A 19,094-nucleotide genomic window follows, 5' to 3' on the forward strand; every position below is an offset into this window, starting at 1 on the left:
TTTGCTTGGAATTTATTATGTCTTTAGTTTCATACTGTATATTGGTTGTGTTGCAATATTATCCTATTCAGCTATGGTATCAATCTGTTCTTGGAAAGCTGTTTACTTATGAAAGTGCATTGAAATGCAGGAGAATTGAGAATAATCATTGCTGCATGGCATTATGGGTATTTAAAGAAAAGTGGAAGAAGAAATGCACTTCTAGTTTGCAGTGGGATCAATATTTTGATGAATTCTATTGCAAGCAAGACTTGCCATAGAGGAAGCTAATCTTAACCCTCTTTCAGTTTCTAGTGCCTTATAGGAGCTCCATGATTCTTTTAATACTTATGCATGTTCTCTTGTGGAAATGCCCCTTGAATATAATGCAGACAACTTCTGCTACTTCTGTACGGAATCCACTGCTCTGGTGCTTCACACAGCAGCTTCCAGTCTGGCTTGGCTGTGTTAGGCTTTATCCACATGTACAGCTGGAGAGGTAAAGGGCAAACTTGCATGGAGGGGGAAACACTGGTATTGCCAAGTAAGGTAGTAAGCAATACTACAGAGATACCTTTTGCCTCTTTCTAATATCCACAGACACCCAAAATTAGTATGTCACAAGATCGCTGAATATTAATCAACACTGTCCTCATAGGTGTACTCCAAAGGCAGGTAATTTTTTAGGTAAAAGAAGCTTCATTATGGCCTTTGACACCATCAGATGAACAAAGAAGTGATTGTCTTCATTTTAGTGTCCTCTTCTTCTGTGCTTGTTACTTTTAGAAATAATCCTGGCAGTATCTGTTTACTTTACTTATTCAGGATGAAGTTATTTTTATCCTCCTCACAGAGTGTCATTCAATCTAAAATGATTAATCTTTTCTTGTTTGCCAAATTTTTTCTAGGTTCTTCTACCTGTTTGGTGACTGATAGCTGTTCATTCTCCCAGTGTGTCATTTGACCCAGCAGCTCTGGATTTTTCAAATATCAGCATTATTGAACATTATTTTATTTCATCTTTCCCAAGAATTGCTGCTTCAGTGATTTTATTCCTGGTTAAAAAAAAATGCCTTTTTATACTAGTAAATTTCTGCTGCTCTTAGGGCATAGTCTTGCTACTTAATTCGGACCTTTCCTCTATTCTGTGTTATAAACTTCTCTCCTTTGCCATTATTTTTAGTCCTGATACCAAATGAAAATAGAAAACATACTCCCAATGTCCCCACCTTTCCTCTGTGCATTCAGAATTAGGCCATGAAGATGATACATACTGTACTTGGTTTCGTTTTGGATAAAACCTTCCATTAATCATTTGTCTTTTGGGATTATTTTTTCCCTCATGTGCATACAAACTGTTAGTTTTCAACAGAATGGAAATTGCTGAATCCAAAAGGGAATTTTAAGGAAGCACCTTTTTGTGTGACCTTCAACAGACTCCTAAATGAGAGAGTTATTCTTGTGCATATTTAGGCTTTAGCACCGATGGGTTGTTTATGATTTTCATAAAGGCAAAAGAAAAACAAGACAGAGATCCCTTCAATTTCAGACAAGCCTGTTTCTGATGGGCTGGGTGCCAGTGGATCTGCAGCCAGGCACAGCAGCAAAGGAGCCCTTCCCTGGTGCTGTGCAGAGGAGCGTGAAATGAATGGGGACCTTCCTGTCTCTGTTAAAACTCTGACACAGACTAATGTTTTTTTGAAAAGTGCAGTCCTGACTGTGCAAATGTGATGTTCCTACTCTCAGCTCCAGAGAGAGTGTTGTAGAAAAGCTTCCCAACATTCATTAGCCAGTCTGCATCAAAACTGCTGTCTGAGGAATATCTTGGTCTTTCAGACATGTTTGCAGCAAGGTCTCTGCTGAGGCCTCTGCTGAAGGTTGCACTTATTATCTGTGGTGTTGGGAAGTGTGTATTTGACAGGTAGTGGGGCTGCATCCATTGGCTCTCTAAACAGCCTTCACATGACAGCAACTTCATATTATTTCTACCTCAGCTTCTCTCAAGAGACTTAATTTCTCAAAAAATAAACCTCATTAAAATAGCTACAAAAACTTCAAAGGAAAATTTTGAATGTGTGTAAGATAAAGAGTTTTTTGGTCTCAAGTTACTATTTTAAAAATGTAATCCTGAAAATGGTTAATGTGTAGAAGAATCGTTCATGGGCTGAAGCAGTTTCAAAAATCCTGGGGGCAGTTAGTATGGGCCTGTAGGCTCTCCAGTGTTCTCCTTAACACTTCCAGACTTTCCAGGCACAATCTCAGCACCCCTTTGTTCACTTTGGGCAATGGTATGGGACCTTCTTCATTACACACAAGGTAACAAAAGCTTTCTGGTTCTGGGATGCAATCTACATTTGGAGTAGGGGCATAACACCCTCTGACAGCCTCTGCCCTAATGTTCATGATAGCAAAAGCTGACCTCTGAGCTCTGTGGGGTGCAGCACACAGCGTGTGCCAGGAGGGGAGCTTGTAGATGGTGTGTTTGTCAGCAGTTGAGGCAGGTAACCCACAGAGACACACTGCAGAAGTGAGAACTTCCTGTGTTGCAGCAGTGAGATAGTGTGAAATGGCTTTTAGGGAACTGGCCACATGAGCTGAACTTATGTGTGCTTCCAGCAGGCAGACGAGAGATGCTGAACACATGCTACCTGCCATCAGCAGCCCTCTGGTTGCCAAGAATTGCAGCTATACCATTACATAAACCATCACACAGTACACACTGTGCAGCCAGACAAAGTGTTTGTGTGTGAATGGCTCTGCGTAGGTGTGTGGGGAAGTTCACACATGTTAACAGGTTCGTGTTTTAAATTTAGTACCAAAAGTTAGGGTGTTTTTTAGCTTGAAGTCATCACCAGCAGACAGTATTTATTTTTTTTTAATGGAGAGATAAAAATGGAGGTGCATGTAGCATGATAGAGCAAATTTGTCCTGTTAGAGAAGACTCAAGTACAGATTCTGCGCTATAAAGGCCAAAAAGCAACTCTATTCTCCTACAACACTCTTAGGCATGTCACTATTTTAACCCTTAGAAAACTGGCTGGCTCACAATAAAATAACAATAGATCTTCCCAGACCATCTCTGTGAATGTGATAATCTAATTCAAACAACGTAAAGCAATTAGTCTGTAAAGAACTTAAAATAGACAAAGCTACTTTTTTTTTTTTTTTTTTAAGTAGCTATTTCTAGCTCATTAGGCACAGAAAAATCCTTTACACTCAGCTTTTTGACTGCACTCCATCAATTCAGCCCAATCAACAGATTTTCTCAATCTAGAAACAAAGCAAAATGAAACAAGGGAAATTAAATAGTGAGTAGATCAGTCATCTCTGCTCAGCTTTTGAGGCTGCTATAAATGGTTTTTTTCAGTTATGACATGTTAAAAACAATAAGCCACCTGAAAACTATGGCTGTGATTTTAACAGCTGCATTATTTTCAAGAAAATTGAAAATCCTGTTTTTAAAATACAACTTTATCTGACTCTTTTGTATGTATTTTCAGCCTAACTTGCTATTCTGCTCAGAATTGGGGAAAAATATTTCATTAATTGGTTAAAAAAGAGACACTCCTCCCATTATTGATCCGTCCTGGTATGCAGAGGAATAGCCTGGCACATTATAGTCAGCAAAAAAGACTAAAACACCTGCTCCCAGTCATACCACAATATTTATTTCAGAAGCCGTTAGATATTATTTTATATAAAATATATGCTCATACAGGCCTGGGGGTAGTTTAAAATATTTCATTGTTATGGCTATTCTGCCACATGTCTTTTTCAAAAAGGCCAAGCTAAAGTGACTGGACTTTCAGAGCAGGCAGGACTGATGAAATATATTACCCCACATTTTTATGGCAATGGATGGATTTTCCTTGTCACAGGCAGAGCATGCTTTCTGCATGGCTGCAGATAGTGGCAGATTTTTTAAATTAACATTTGAATCTATTATTTATGAGTGCATTCCCTGATGTCTGAATCCGAGGGCAAACCCTGCTGTGCTTGATGTGGTCTCTCACAAGAGGGCTTGAAAGGACCTCCACCTTACGAGTGGAGAGACCTGAGACTTTCTGCATGACTGACTGCTCCTGCCTGTCAGGCAAGGACAAGCATTTAGGGACTAAAGATTTCCCTGTTCTCAATGTCCTTGCCCCAAACATCATTTTCTAAGGAGAATCGTGTTAGCTCACTGCTAGTTCCCAAACTTGCAGATGTTAACAGAAGACCTTGTTGTTAAGGCAGGCCCTTTTGACACCAGGAGCAGCCTAAGGCTGAATTTCTGACAAGCTGCTCAACCAGCACGTCATGCTTAGGGTGACAGGCACGTTCAGCCAAGAAAAGTGAAAACCACTCTGGAGTTGTTCCACTTCCTCCAAGAAAGACCCACCAACAACATCAGTTGGTGCTGCTGACAGGGCTGGAAAATCTATCGATGCAGTCACTCAGAAGGCAGCTCTTTTTTATCCTGAATAATTATGAGAGTCAGGCATACATTAAGCACATGGCAAATAATCTACATTTTCTTTGGACAGAAGACTTTTAAATTTCCAACAAATTTACAAATTATTTTGTGTTGTGAGCATTTAAAAAGTGTTTTCAGGTAGCATACCTAATGCCACAGTGTTTATTTTTAAAAAAAAGTCATTCTGTAATTTCTTAAAATTTCTGTTCTCATTGTGTTTTCTACAGCAGAGCAATAGTTGTATCTCCGTGCATCTGAGATATTCTGGTGTTTTACCATCACTGAAGAACTGCTTGAAGATGGTAATATGTGGCTTTTAGGCACAGAATTCAAAAACACTAATGCATGTGTGACACTGAATGTGACTTATACAAAACAGTGAGCTATGGAAATGATGCAGTAGTTTTGCACAACCAAAGGAAAGGTCAAAGTGCTTACAAAAAAAATACTTATTACCCTACCCATGCTACCAAGTATCTTATTCTTTAATTGACATTAAAATGACTGTAAATATAAAAAGTGAAGGGATTGTTTAACAGAAGTAAACTGGAGCAGTTGAACATTAACTTATTTTTCATAGGAAATACAAAACTTTCTTCCCAACCTTAAGAATTAGACACAGTCTCGTCCACCAATGGATTTTTTTTGCAGTCCTTGAGTAGGCAGCTCAATCTGCAGAATGCTGTTTCCTATAAACAAGCAGACTGGCTCTGCATATAAATGCATGTTGACATTCAAGGTCATTTGGACTCTTCCATTCAGATTTCAGAAAAGGTATTGCAATTCTCAGAAAGAAATTGCAGTTTTCCAGGCTTTGTATGTTACAAGTGACTGAATACACTGACCTTTCTGAAGCAACTTCTGGAAAATACACAAGGAGCTTCATCCATCAGCAGTGGTCTTTATTCAAGGTTTGCAACAAAGCTCAATACTTTTTTTTATCTCTAAAGGCATTTTTTAAAATCAATTTATGAATGATGATTTAATGTAATAAATCATTTGTGATACTTGTTTTTGGGGAGGGTGACTGAAGAGGCATGGACCTGCTGGGTTACTAAAACAGTGTTTTGCTGTTCATGTACTTTTTATTATACCCATGATCAGAAAATAAATTCACTTTTCTTAAAACCAGCTTTCAATTCTGTTGTCCTGTAGTCAATAAAAATTGCTGAAAAGTACAAAGGGAAGAGAACCAAGCAATTATAGAGATAAAGAAGAGCTGTTCTTGACAGGTAACATTATAAGTCACAAAAGCTATATGATTTCCTATCCAAATAGCTGGTTGCCATTAGTCTTTTCCTTAGGGTAAAGTACTCCATTTAGAATCACTCTTATGATGAAAAATTATCTTACAAAAATTTAATTCAGGAAACAGAGTTTGTTCTTTCCTAGTGACTGTCTTTCCACTGGCTTTAATGACCCTGAAATTAAAGGGCTCAGAGACTGTTTACACTTGTATTCAGCTCTGGGGCATTAAATTACCCTGCACAGGTCTTAGCTCAGAGTTCTCAGTTGCATGTCATAGATAGTATTCAAGCAGAGTCCATCCATATACTAGTGTGTAGCTTTATTCATAGAAAGAGTTTGATATCAAGTACTTCTAAATGTCAAAGCTTCTTAGATAAATCTAAGAATACTTACAGTTATTCCTGTCCAAGAAGGTCAACTAGGTCTAAAATGTTAGGTCTTTTTGGTACCTAAAGGATATTTGTTTGTTTCCCTTCCTTGTTTCAAGAGTTCAATCGCTTTTCATTGCCAGTGCAGTTGTAATGGTATGAAGACAAAGCTGAAATGTTTCACATGTTGAACTATTGGACTGTGAGCAGGAGTCAAACCATCACATAAGAATCTGGCTGCTCCTGGTCCAGGCTTGTAGTGTAGCAATTCAGAGGTAAACCTGCCTCATGCTAATTAGACATCCCTCATTCATTCTCTTCTTCAGTCTGTTACATCTTTGTAGTAAGTTCAATCTTGTCACCTAAATTCAGAACAACACATAATGATTGGTGCTAATTTATACTGCTGTTAAGGTCATTGGTCAGGAATGTGTGCATAGCAAAAGACAGTCATTGCTGTGTTTAAAATATTTAATGGTTATGGACATAAGCAATTGGAAATTACTGTTTTGAGGGCTTCTGTCCCCCAAGACATTTAATAAACCAGAATAGAAACTTACGTTACTCAAACAAGACTGAATTAAACAAATGTGAACAAACCTTCAGAAACTTGTGTAAAATAAACACATTTATTAATAAAATGTTAGACAAATAGAATGCAATTCTGTCATCTTTGTTCACTGATTGCCTTTTGCAGTCCTGAAAACAATGATCTGTTTAATTAAATACAGTACTTCTAAGATTTATAAAGATTGCCCATTTGCTAAGTTCAAGTGCTTATTTAGAGAGGACTCAGGGTTTTTTTTAATCCCTGTCCTTAGCATCAGGAATGTTTTACAGACAGGTAAAATTGCTACATCCTTGAACTAAAGTTTTAACACTTAAGTAAAATATGAAGACTACTTCAAAAGTCTTTGACCATTTTATTAACAAATACGTTTTCGTTAATATGTAGTGGCATAAGATTAAATTCAAAAATCATTAAGTAAAATATATGCTTCTGCAGATATAACAAGATAAAAAAATTGTATTACTAAAAATCCCTCAAAATGTTATCTTCTCTGTACTTTCATTATTCTTTCAACATGGTGCTTATTCACTTTATTTCAGCTGTAAGGCTTCTACCTTCACCTCTGTGTCACTTAAGAATCCATTAAAAATTTATTAATTCCTTTAAAACATGCAAAACAATACAGCTTCCAGGAAGAAGAGCCACATAGCCAAAGAGCCACAGAACTCACTGCAAGAATATTGATAAATAAAACATCAGTTAATTACAGTTTAAGGCTAAATCCGTGGCTGGTGGAAATGGGCAGTCACTATCTACAGCAGAGCCCAGATGCACCAGTCAACTGCCAGCTTCAAGTTCCAAGTCATGGCAAGTTGCTTTGTCTCTCCATAAAGCAGAACATTGTCTAGCTCAATAGTATTTCATTATAATTCTCACACATCACTAGGAAAGTTACATTTTCAGTGACAGTATGTTGATTTTGAGTCCACACCAATTGTATACAATCTACTTTGAAAGTAGATTTCTCTGAACAGTTAAAAGAAGCCTTGGTTCAAATTATTGCATAATACGAATTCAGAAAATCACAAAAGTGCATATATGTATGTATGTATAAACGCAGAAGGAAGCCACACTGCCACTTGCAGTGCAGCCAGCTACCACTATAAGGCATTTACTGCTGTAGATACAGGCCTGTGCTGGGTCACAGGGTATATTTGCATGAATGTAAACTTTGTCCCTTGGTTCGAGAGACCCCCTGAGAGGTCTTCATATTAGGGGAAGGCATAGGGCCTGGAACTGCCTGGCAGTGGCACTTTATTTTAGAACTGGCCTCACCGAAATTGCAGAATAAAGGTTTTATTGCAAAAATATTCTGCACCAAACTGGTAACTAAGTTAGTATATCAGCTTTATGGACTTTAGAAGAGCAGATATTTAATGATTTTCTTTTCCATTTTCCTCTAATTTAATTTGGCAGAAACAATATCACATTTCCCATTGGCTTCTGGAATTCTGAAGTGGCCAAACTTAGAATGGCAACTGAACACACTGAAAGGCATCAGCCCTAGGAGTAAAATGTTTCCTTCCAGCTCCTAGAAATCCATCTCAATGACATTTCTTCAGCAAGTGAAGAGTTATATTTTTAACTGCAAGCATGGTCTCTGTGCAGGTTGGTTTGATCAGCATTTCAGGAAGCAAAAATCCGAAATGGCCAGTGTCACGCAGCTCGAATGCAAATGCATATGGGATGCCATTTTTGTAAGCCCAGTCCATAGAGCTGCCAGAACTCACATCTGAAAGAGGAAATTCAGACAAAGCATTAAAAATGTTAAATGCAGGTCATGCTGAAATCACCAGAGGGTTCTTGTGGCATTTTGTCTCTGAGACTCGGTGAGTATTCTTGCAACTCCAGCTGTTGCTTGCCCTGATTGTGAACACCCTTCAGAGAATAGCATGAACACTCAGCACCTGGTGAAATGTGCTCAGCACGTTATGGATTAGTCCCTTCATTTTCATAGGAAAAAATTATTATAATTTTTTTTTTGCTTGACACAAAACTTTATAGTTTTGTGTCAAGCAAAACTTTAATAAAAGTGAATATCTAGAGTAAAGCCTCAAACTGTTCCCGTCTCTATCTGAACACAGTCTGATGCTTTCTTTCCACAAAGATCTCCCAGCTGGACTGGAGAGTTCTGCTGCTCCTAGCTTTAAATTGCGTTTTTTAGGCAATTCATTTGCAGTGAGAAGGAGGAAAGTTGGTAATCTGCCATCTTCTCTTTAAAATGCTTTTAAAATTATTTTCATTTGTCTTACTTTCTCACCATTTCCCCACAGCATGAGAGCATTTGTATAGGTGATGTCTAATATTAAAAAACCTTCCTGAGGAAGTGTGCTGCTTATGTTTTTGTTGTCTCCGTATGTTGATTATCCAAGACACACTTTTTAATACAGATAAATCTCTCATGTGCTGTAATCTGTGCAATTCTGGCATCAATTCCCACAGCTTTTCCTTTGACACAGTGACTGACTGCAGTGTAATGAGCACAAGATGATGACTATGCTGTGAGATGGAAGCCCATGATAAGTGGAACTGTAGCTGAAACACAGCAATGGCAGAGGAGATGCAGAAGGTTACTTGTGAAAAGTCTTCAGCTTTTCACTTTTCTCAATGTCTGTTATCGTTAGCCACAGCATTGAGACCTCAAGTTTTCAATAAAGAAAAAAAAGTGTCTTGTTAAAACCTGTTGAACTTCTTTTTGTTTTACCTCTGTACAGAGAGCTTGACTGACATATGCTGTTACAACTTAGTTGTGCATTTGCAGTATCTGATAAAGATATGGTTTTTAAGACCTTAGTTTTTCTTTGTAAAAATACCCACAGTTTTATATGATATGGATATGTTATTTTCTGGCTTTTGACTCTCAAGTACATTTTCATCTCTTTTATTGCATCAGTTGAGTTAATCTTACTGCAATCAACTGACTGAATCAGTTGCAAAACTTTCTTTTGCCTTCCTCACAACCCAAAACCAGAACAAAGTTCACTTTAAATAGTGTTTGCATTCTTTGCTATAATAAGGGTTTTCTCCTTCTTACTGTAGGAAGGTCAAAGTCACAAACCTGCAGAGGGAACTTACACAAAGTGCTGGATGCAGGGCCATATCTGTATCTTACACCATAGGCTGACTGAAGAGCATTAACAGCATTATAGGCTGCTGATTCCTGGGGAGAAGAAAAAAAATCAAATACATAAATTAGATTTTGAATTAAATACTGTATTGTGATTGGAACCTGAGTCAATGGATCATTGCCCTCTAGCACAATGCCGTGTTCCACAAGTCTGTGGCAGCTAAGTTAAAATGATTGTAAAGGACAAATGCATTATTTATTTTTAATGACAGCAATTCCCTGGAAAACTTGTTTTGTATTATATAAAAGAGCTCACTGCACCATGAATGATCAGACGTTAAGTGTTTGTAATTATAGGTAGATATGTCAATTTAGCAACACAACAAATTTAGATGACATGTAAGACCATGAGATGAAATAATCTCTTTTTTATGCCATTTAAAAGTTGTGCATGCATTTTCTGAACATGAATTTCCCAATTCACTAAACCTTGTCTCTGCTGGGCTTGTGAAGGAGAAATGATGTCTTGTTGACACTCACAGTGGTTCAGTGAGCAGAGTGGGAACAAGGAAGGGGACAAGTTCCACTCCTGAATGAATCTCTGATCAGCAGGTAAATGTTCACTGCTGGTCTAACTTTCTCTAGGGCCTGACGATGTAGTCTTGGAGAGCTTTTTGCACTATTTCAGAAATGTGATTTCAGTCCTGTAGAGGTAAAATCAGTGCCTACATTGCAGCAGCTTGCAGCTGAAAGGCTGTTTAGGAGGTTCATGGTTCATCCTGTGAAACTGTGTGCAAAAGGCCTGGCCCATGGAAAGTTCTGAGAGTCACATGTGGATGGTGCATCAAAACACACAGAAAGGATATTACCCCAAAGAAAAGGATATTGGCAAATATACAGTGAAGGCTGGGAAAACACAGTCATCTCTCTGTAGAGAACAGGAAATTATTATCTTTGGAGCTAGAAACTCTGGACTTTGAACCACTGCATGAAGCTTCAATTGTTGTTTTAGTTTTATTTCCTTGAACAGGTTTGATTGGTTTACACAAGTTTTCATGAACTCAGTCCTTACTTTGTTATTCACCAGGCACTAATTGAATACACTGGAGAAGGATTAGACTCTAATTGCCTTCCATTGATTATGTTTCTCCTAACCTTCCACTAGTTTGCCCTTATCAGGAGTTGGGATTCTGACTTAATCCTTGGTCTGACCCATGCAGGCTTTCTCTGTCCAAGTAGAGAAGCCAGAGTAAACTGCTTTAAATGTCATTCCAGAAATAAAAATAAGTTCATTTTCACTTCCTGATGTGCAGGTAGGGCTTTGATAAGTTTATTTTACACAGTAACTCCTCTTAGCAAATGAAAGAGAACATTTTTACTCCATTACAAACATTTGTTAGGCACAACCAGAATTTTTGGTTTTTTTATCAGAAGGCCAACAGTGCTGGAGATTCTGCCCTTTTCAGCTTGACCTCTTGCCACCTCCACTGGAGAGTGTGTGGAGGCAAGCACTGCTTAACTCAGTGTTGCTGAAACTTCTGCAGGGCTGGGATGTGGTTGCCAGCCAGTGTAGGGGGCAACCTCTGACTCACCCCAACAGCAAAGATGAGAAGGACCTGTCCTGTGGGAGAGGATGGAAGTGCTGTCACTTGGCACTCTTCCTCCAGATGCCTTGACTTCTGAGTTGTGACACACAAGACCCACGATGGGGTTGGAGTTGCTGGACCCTGTGAGGGTGGTGGGGTGGCAGTGTGAGGTCACCATGGTGGCTGGGGCTGCACAGAGCCTGGGAAGGGAAACTCCAGCTGTGGCCAGGAGCTGTTGTCTGGTGCCTGCACTGTCCCAAGTACGAGACTCTGCTGCTCAACCAAAATCTGCAAGCAGCTGTGCCTACCATCCCAGGGTCTTGGTGAGGAACTGGGATGGCCTGACAAGAGGCCTGATGCCAAGGGAGCAGGAGACAGGGCTCAGCTGGGAGAGCTGAGAAAGCTGGAGATCAAAGTCCTGATAAATGCACCAAGGCAAGTAGAACATAGCCACAAATGAGAAGACTCCCTGTGCATGAGTAATGCACTGTACAACAATGAGACAACAGATAATACTGTTGAAATCTTTCAATCCTGTTGAAATCTTTCAAAGAAATAGTTTGGCAATGCCCATTTAAAATCAGCACAACAATAATGGGTTCTGTGCAGAGGCAGAAGCTATCTGGAGGTCAGACCAGGAGCACCCCAAGTCCAAGTTCACCCTGGGCATCCCTGGGCACTGTGAACTTCAAGCTCTTAGCCTTGAGGAATGCAGCTGGCTTCCACTGTTAGACCCATGTGCCCCAACAAGGGACATTTCTCAACTGCATCATACTGTGCAGGTTGGATCCTGAATAAATCCAGGTCTTTGAACACCCTCAAGGAGAAAATGCCACATAAAATTACTAGATTTTTTCAGAGATGTACACAAACTCAGTCATGCCATATAAGTTCACTGCAAACACTAAGGCAAATGACAGTACAGAAAGAAAAAGGATGAAAATCAGGTGAAATTTAAAACTCTTGAGATGTGTGTTTCTGCTGGTGTTTTTTTCAATCTAAGAGAGTACTTTCATTTTAAGCATCTTAAAAGAGCAGATTTCAGGAGAGTGCTAATAAGAGAGTTGAGCCTAAATTAGAACAGAATATGCATGTTGTGATCAGTACACAGCTCTCCAGTTTCAAAGCAGCTCTGAATAATTGAACACTTTAATTGAAATGGTAACTGACAGCTCACTAGAATGATCTGACCCAGACAGAAGCAGCCTTTCTTCTGCTCAAAATTAATCATAGCCCACTGTTAGCACCAAAAGCTATTTATCTGCTATGCATGTGGGGTCTTACTGTTTTCCACTGCACACCGCCCACATAGACCAGCAATGCTTGTTCCATCAGTGGCAGGAAACAGAGATCTATCACTTTCCAGCTCATTGCAATTTCCAAGAGAACTGGAGAATCCAAAAGCTCAGCCTAAGTCATCACTTTTGGGACTTAAAAACCATATATTTGTGAGCCACCAGGTGATGGAGCCTTTGGCTGTAGGCAAATATTAAAACACACAAATAAATAAGCAACAAGTATTCCTTAATTTTCACTATGATCCCTATAATGAGCTTTATAAATAACAGGAAATTACTTCTGTTTCCAATTTCAGCTTCTCTCTTGTTTTTGACCGACCACAATGAAAAGAGGTACAAAGTTCAAATACTGACAAGATATTTAGAATTGGTATTTGGTTTTCATTTGTCCATGGGAATTGTTTAAAACAGTGAGGGTTTTTGTTCCTTTAGGTCTATGCTCCAATCCCTCTGATGAGAAGCCTGATCTAAGGTCTTGTAAACCTCAGGAGCGCCTTCTAAACATCAAAAATTGGGATCATTTGGTCTAAAAGCAGTGGGTGGAAAGGCAGAATGTGTATGAGCTGAGGGGCAGTTATGTCCCATCTCAGAACAGAATTATCCCTTAAGCAACAAGAACAACAAAATATACTGGTGTGCATGAAAACTCTCAGATAAATCTTCCTTCTCATTACAAATAATTTCCCATCTACAGCATCTGCTATTGCCTTATATTACTCTGGACATTTTAGTCAGACACCCAATAATCATATACTTGCAGAGAAGCTGCTGATTCTTCTTAACACTACATCTTCACCTTCTTCTCTGTTGTTTGTTCCTAAAAAAAAAAATATACTTGCACCTGCTTAGCTTCAAAGGAATGAGAACCTCTGATTTTAAATTCCCAGTCTGTTTTTTTGCTAACTAAATAGTCATCAATTCACTTGGGAAATTCCTTTCTCCTTGTCATTACCCAAAAGAATGTGAAGGTAGAATTAAAAAAAAAAAATCATAAATTTACCCACTGTTATTACAGGGTTTGGTGATCAGTCCCCACAAGTCTCATATTTTTAGCTCCTCTGGCTGCTTAGTTAACTTCTAATTTGCTCTGTTTCACAGGAACGGCATCAGACAGAAGAATGTTTAATAGCTACTGAAATTCAGTGTCTCAACAGAAATAAACCTACAAAGAGAGTTTAGTTTGTGGAGTCCTGGCTGCTCAGCCTCCTGAGGGAACAGCTGAGTGAAGCCCCAGGGACTGACAACATCACTCATTCTGCACAGGATAAATCTAAGGTGCAGTTAAGCTCCTTTGGAGAGAACTAGCTTAAACCAGCAAGTTAAAAGTCATTGCAACTTTCAAAGTCAAAATGGGAGATAAGTGGAATATGTAATTTTACTCAGGACTGAGGGTGAAAGAAAGAGGCTTGGAACTGGTGGGTGCAATGTGGGTCTGTGAGCAGGAGCAAACAGAGAGCAAAGTTTAGTCATGTGTCCCTCAGAGAATAAGCCAAAAGGGGGGTTTGATGAACAGGAGGTTGGCTAACACAGACCTCAGACTGCAAGCAGAGGGAATAGCTCTGCATTTGGATGAGCATGGAATACATGAAATGTACTCATCTGTGAATCAAGAGGCTTACATCAAAAAGTCTACTATTTTAAATTTATTTTTCCAATATAGAGATATGATATATTATATTATATAGCGATATAATATATTTCTAGTATATTTTTCTAATATGTTTTAATTACCTGCTTGTCTGAAAGAGTTAAAAACACTATGTCTGACCTGAATGATACATAGTGCAATTGAAGCTCTAATTTTGGTGAAATCTAAGAGATTCCTCCTTGAACTGATAAATATAAAGAGTTTCAATTTTATTTTGTTCATCACATTGAAGATGATCTTCTTTGTGCTCCTAGTGTTTAAGTTCTGAGCATGAAGAGACAGAATTTCAGCTAGATGCCCAAGGACCTAACTACGTAATTCCCATTACAGTTAATTAAATAAAATTATAATAACTATAATTAAAATTAGGGATTTATCCTAGAAAGTAATTTAAAGGGGCTGATGGATGAAAGGCATGATACCATTTTAATCAAACCACCACTGATTCATGGTGAGTGAAAGTTATATAACCAGAAATGTGATTGCAAGTGGATCCAGAATAAATACTGCTCAATATTATATATGTGCAAAGTACTGAAGATTCGAGTCTCCTTTCAAGACAAAATGTGGCAAAAATATACAGAGGAGCCCATTCTCCAAGCTTTAATGTACTTACCACACAGTTGAAGTTTGGAATGGTTGCATATTTGTAGGAGTAAGGGTACAGCAGCATCTGTGCATAGGCATGGAAGGACAAATAGGCTTTTATTTGTTTCCGGTGTTTGCGGAGAAAGTGAGCAACAGCCTTGACTTCAGGCTCAGACTCGGGGAAAGGACCACAGTAAGTGTCATCACACGGGTGCAGTGAAGCTCCTTCATCTAGAGGTTGAAAGAGAAAGTTGGTGGTGAGCAATCACAGAGAAATTCCAAGGGTCAGCTTCTGGCTGCTCAGCCTCTTTTGGCCCATGTGCAAAAGCGTGGAAAGCAATAAACAAATTAAATTGCTTTCTTGTGCCTGATGGGCATGAGCCCGGGGGACCTCAGTGCAGCAATCTGCTTGTTCATCTCATAGGCACACCAAGCTCCCAATGAGCCAACTAGAGGTGATTCTCCCCAGAGGATACATTCTTTCCAAATGAAAAGGAGAACCTGACTTCATTGCATTTTTTTCCTGGCTTTTTGCATCAGCATTGCAGTATTAAAACTATTGATGGGTCTCAGTTGGTCTATTTGAAATCAGAGAGCTATACCTCTTTCATTAGCCACTCCCAGGACACCTTTTAATGTATTACCTATGACAGTAGTGGTTACAATGATAGGTAGACAACCTCAACAGGGATTATCTTAAAAACGTGATAATAGCTCCTGACTACTGCCTATTTTCACCCGTGCAAACCTAAAAAAAAAAAAAAGAGAAACCACATGGGATGACTGCTCAGTCAGCTAAAATAGAAATCACCTCAGTTTAATCACCTCAGTTTGCACAGGCCTAACTTTACTTCAAGTTTGGGGCGAGGGTTCAGTTTTCAGTTTTGAGGATACCTTTGTGTCAACCTGCTCAGGTGGCAGCGAAGTGCACAAGAGTAGCCTGCATATAATATGCCATGAGGTACTGAAAGATGAAACTTAGGAAAGGAGATGTGGTGGTGGCTCCTTTATAATTTAGCAATTCTGGATCTAAGCCATTGTCTCATTTACAGCTTAGAGCCTGGGCCTAAAAGAACAATATTTATGCAAATCTACTCTGCTCTTTTATCTGCTGCAATTTCAAAATACCACACGTTTTACATTGACCTGCAGAATAATAATAGTTTGCTTGCAAACTTCCCTGGAGCCATCAGTGACTTACAACAACAGTGTTTTATTAGCTTTCCTTTGTATAGTAAGTACTGCCACCTCCAATTAACATGAAAAGAGCTGTGTGTGAGAAGGCATAATGCTATCAACTAAAACAGGGTTATGCAATCAACCTAATGCCAAAAAAAGAAGAAAGAAATGGGAGAATTTCATGCTGCAGTTTAATTTGTAAGATGAAAATTGAGGCTTCCATTCAATGGCCACAGGTTGGGATTTCAAAGGTGTTAGTGCTTGGATTGCAGTGGATATGGAAGGGTTATAGAGAGGGCAGATGGTCTTCTCCATGCAGAGCAGATGGCCACCAGGTCATCCAAATCCCAAGAGCACTCTGCCTCGATTTCTTATCAGGTAATATAGCTGCAGGAGAGCCACTGAACAGTCTCCAGAGCCTTTGCCTTTTCTTCTTTTTTTTTTTTTTAAGGGATACTTCATCTCCTGTTTCAGTGTTGTATAGTAAATCATGGCAATGGATAACACTGTTAATAAACAGTGGATCCCTACAAGCTAATGACAAAATGACCAGTGGTAAAATATGGCTCCGTTTAGAGACTTCCAGGGAAGGAAAAAACCACTCTAAACTATTCAGCCTACTATGGTGTGCCATGTATCATCCCAAAGGTAGGTGAAGCTAGCTGGTGATAAAAAGAGGAGGTTTCCATGGTGGCCTTGGATAATGTAAGGGTATGCTCAATTTTCATATTGGAAGTTCTTTAACTAACTCAAGAATGAAAACAGAGTTGGACATTTCTAAGTTACAGTCATGAGATGCAAATGAAAATGTGTAAAATGTTACCATGCTGCCTTGTTTTTGTACCTGATAGCATATCAGGGGAGGACAAAGATCCTCTAATGTCCATCATGAGACCCAATGAAGAGAGGAAATGTGTGCCAAGACTGATAAAACCAGTGCTCTGGTATAGAAGAAAGACTGAGAGGATGAATGAGCTGGAGCATGGTTTTCAAACTTCCTTGCACCCACTTCTGCCAATATGGAATATTGTCCTCAGTGAGTAGTGGGGTGCACTGGAAATTGGGATGTACTGGAAATTTTAACTCCTACTATTGCTCTCTTGGTGATTTGGGTGCAACCACTTTAACTAGATTTGCTCTATTACTTAAATGAATTTTAAGTACCTGATTATTTCCTTTAAAGTTGCTATTATTTCGTTATCATTAAACCATTGTACTAGTTATTGCACATATATGTGCACTGCAAGGAGCACTTCTACCCAGAGCTCGTGCTGCCAGTATTCATGTGGGTCTGTGTGCAATTTGTGTGCACTCTTTGAGCACAGGTTGGTGCAACATGAAAACTAGCAGTGGTATGGCCTTTGGCTTGGTCCCTAGAGTCATAAAGCTTACATCAAAGTCCTACACTAGAAAGGAAGAGGAAAGCAGAGGGGATGCTGTGTTATCAGCACTGACTAGCTCACTGCTGATAGCATTTGGTGGCTTTGCTGAGGCCAGAGTCTGCCACTGCACACCTGCCTGGAAGCCCCACCGGGAAGTTCAAGCCTGTCTAAAAGTGCAGCTGAACTGAATGGAAAGGTTTTTACAAGCATGTGCAGTTTTAAATGTTAAACTCTCCATGATTACACAAGCCTCAAAGTGTGATATGATCCAGATTCTTCTCTGACTCATCTAATATCAGGTATTAATGAGAATGCCAGGTGACTGGTTAGGGTCATCTGAGTACCAGTCAGCTCAGTTCATGAAAGACCTTTTTATTCTCCATTAAAATAGACAATTAGACAGACTTTGGGGTCCAAAGCAGGAAGCTGAGCATGTGCTTTTTGGGATGAGAAGCAGACTTGAAAGAATTTTTATTTTTTAAACTTGAGGTGGGGACCAGTCTTTCATGTCAGTGCAGGGGAGAAATGCAACAAGTAGGGGATTACAGCACACAACACATGTGAGTATTGTTACAGTTTCCCTAAGCCTAGAAAAAATACCTTTTTGTATGAAAACTAAGCAAATATTTTTAGGACTGAATAAAAAATGTGTTTTGATACAGTGACCAGGGAGCAGGAAGAGGGAGGAGGAACCAAAGAAAAGTTAATTAAATTAGAAAGAAAATGCACTCTGTATTAATTTTGCACTGATAGGTACCTAACATCTCTCAACACATTATAAGAGAACTGATCATTCCAGTTATACCAGTACTGTTTTCTGGGTGTCCCCAAAAAATACCTGCAGTTGTGGCTTTTGCACTTCAGTAAACAATGGTACGAGTGATGCAGGACTCGTTCATTTTTATGTTATTTTTGCAGCATAAAATTGCCTTAAAGATTGTGATAGCAGTCCTGGGCCTGTCTTGTGTAAAGAGGGTTTCTCAACTAACACAGGCTTTCTGTAAATGCTTCTATCTTAGTCCTCTCCTTAGAGTAGGTAGAGTTGAAAACAATTTGAAGAAAATTTCACAGGTCCATACTGGATTGGATGTATGCATCTGTCCACAGTCTCTTTTATCTTTACAATTTTCAAAGACCTACTTCAAGAACCCAGCTGTTTCAAGTCAGAGTGTACAGTGCTCACCCCTACTGCAGGAGTATTGTGGAAACATCTAGAGGAAGAGGGATGGGCTGAAGGCAGGGCCCTTGCACTACACAAAGAAGTTTCTTGTCTTTACAAGCTTGTAATATAAATAAGGAGGGTGGGCTACTGCTGGCTGAGGCAACAGCTGCACAGAGAGCTAAAGGAAGTGCCTGAAGATGGGACAGCAGGTCAGCAGGTTTATATTGCTGTACTTAAGTGCTCTTACTTCCTTACACTAGAACCTTAAGGGGCTGCTTACCCTGTGTGACTTGCACAATCTTTAGGTAAGATTATTTAAGAAAACACCTTTTTTTTTGGTGTATCCATTCCAAATCTTCATTATCGCTGCATTCTCTATGCAAAATTCAGACCAATTTTTATGAAGTACTTACAGAACTGCTGGGAGTTTAAAATTGTATCTCCATGCATTTAGAAGCACCTTTTTGCTTTATTAACTCGCTGTTAATAATGGCCTTAAGGACACTGAGGCCAGCAAAGTCAGTCTGACATTTCCAAAGTTAAATAATTTCAGAGAAATGGC

The 19,094-nt window shown here is 39.1% G+C and overlaps 1 protein-coding gene across 1 annotated transcript in view; it reads right to left on the bottom strand.

The window, feature by feature from the left end:
- Positions 1-6,664: 6,664 nt before the first annotated feature.
- CPA6 (carboxypeptidase A6) overlaps positions 6,665-19,094 on the bottom strand; it is an 80,042-nt gene continuing 67,612 nt past the window's right edge. The window contains exons 9-11 of the mRNA XM_058025516.1: positions 14,838-15,040; positions 9,698-9,782; positions 6,665-8,354 (exon numbers count right to left, since the gene is read on the bottom strand). Of these exons, the coding sequence (XP_057881499.1) occupies positions 8,167-8,354; positions 9,698-9,782; positions 14,838-15,040 (476 nt within the window). The 3' untranslated portion in view covers positions 6,665-8,166. The remainder of the gene's footprint in view (positions 8,355-9,697; positions 9,783-14,837; positions 15,041-19,094) is intronic.

The sequence above is a fragment of the Melospiza georgiana genome, chromosome 1 (genome assembly GCF_028018845.1).
Source record: "Melospiza georgiana isolate bMelGeo1 chromosome 1, bMelGeo1.pri, whole genome shotgun sequence".
Taxonomy (NCBI): domain Eukaryota; kingdom Metazoa; phylum Chordata; class Aves; order Passeriformes; family Passerellidae; genus Melospiza; species Melospiza georgiana.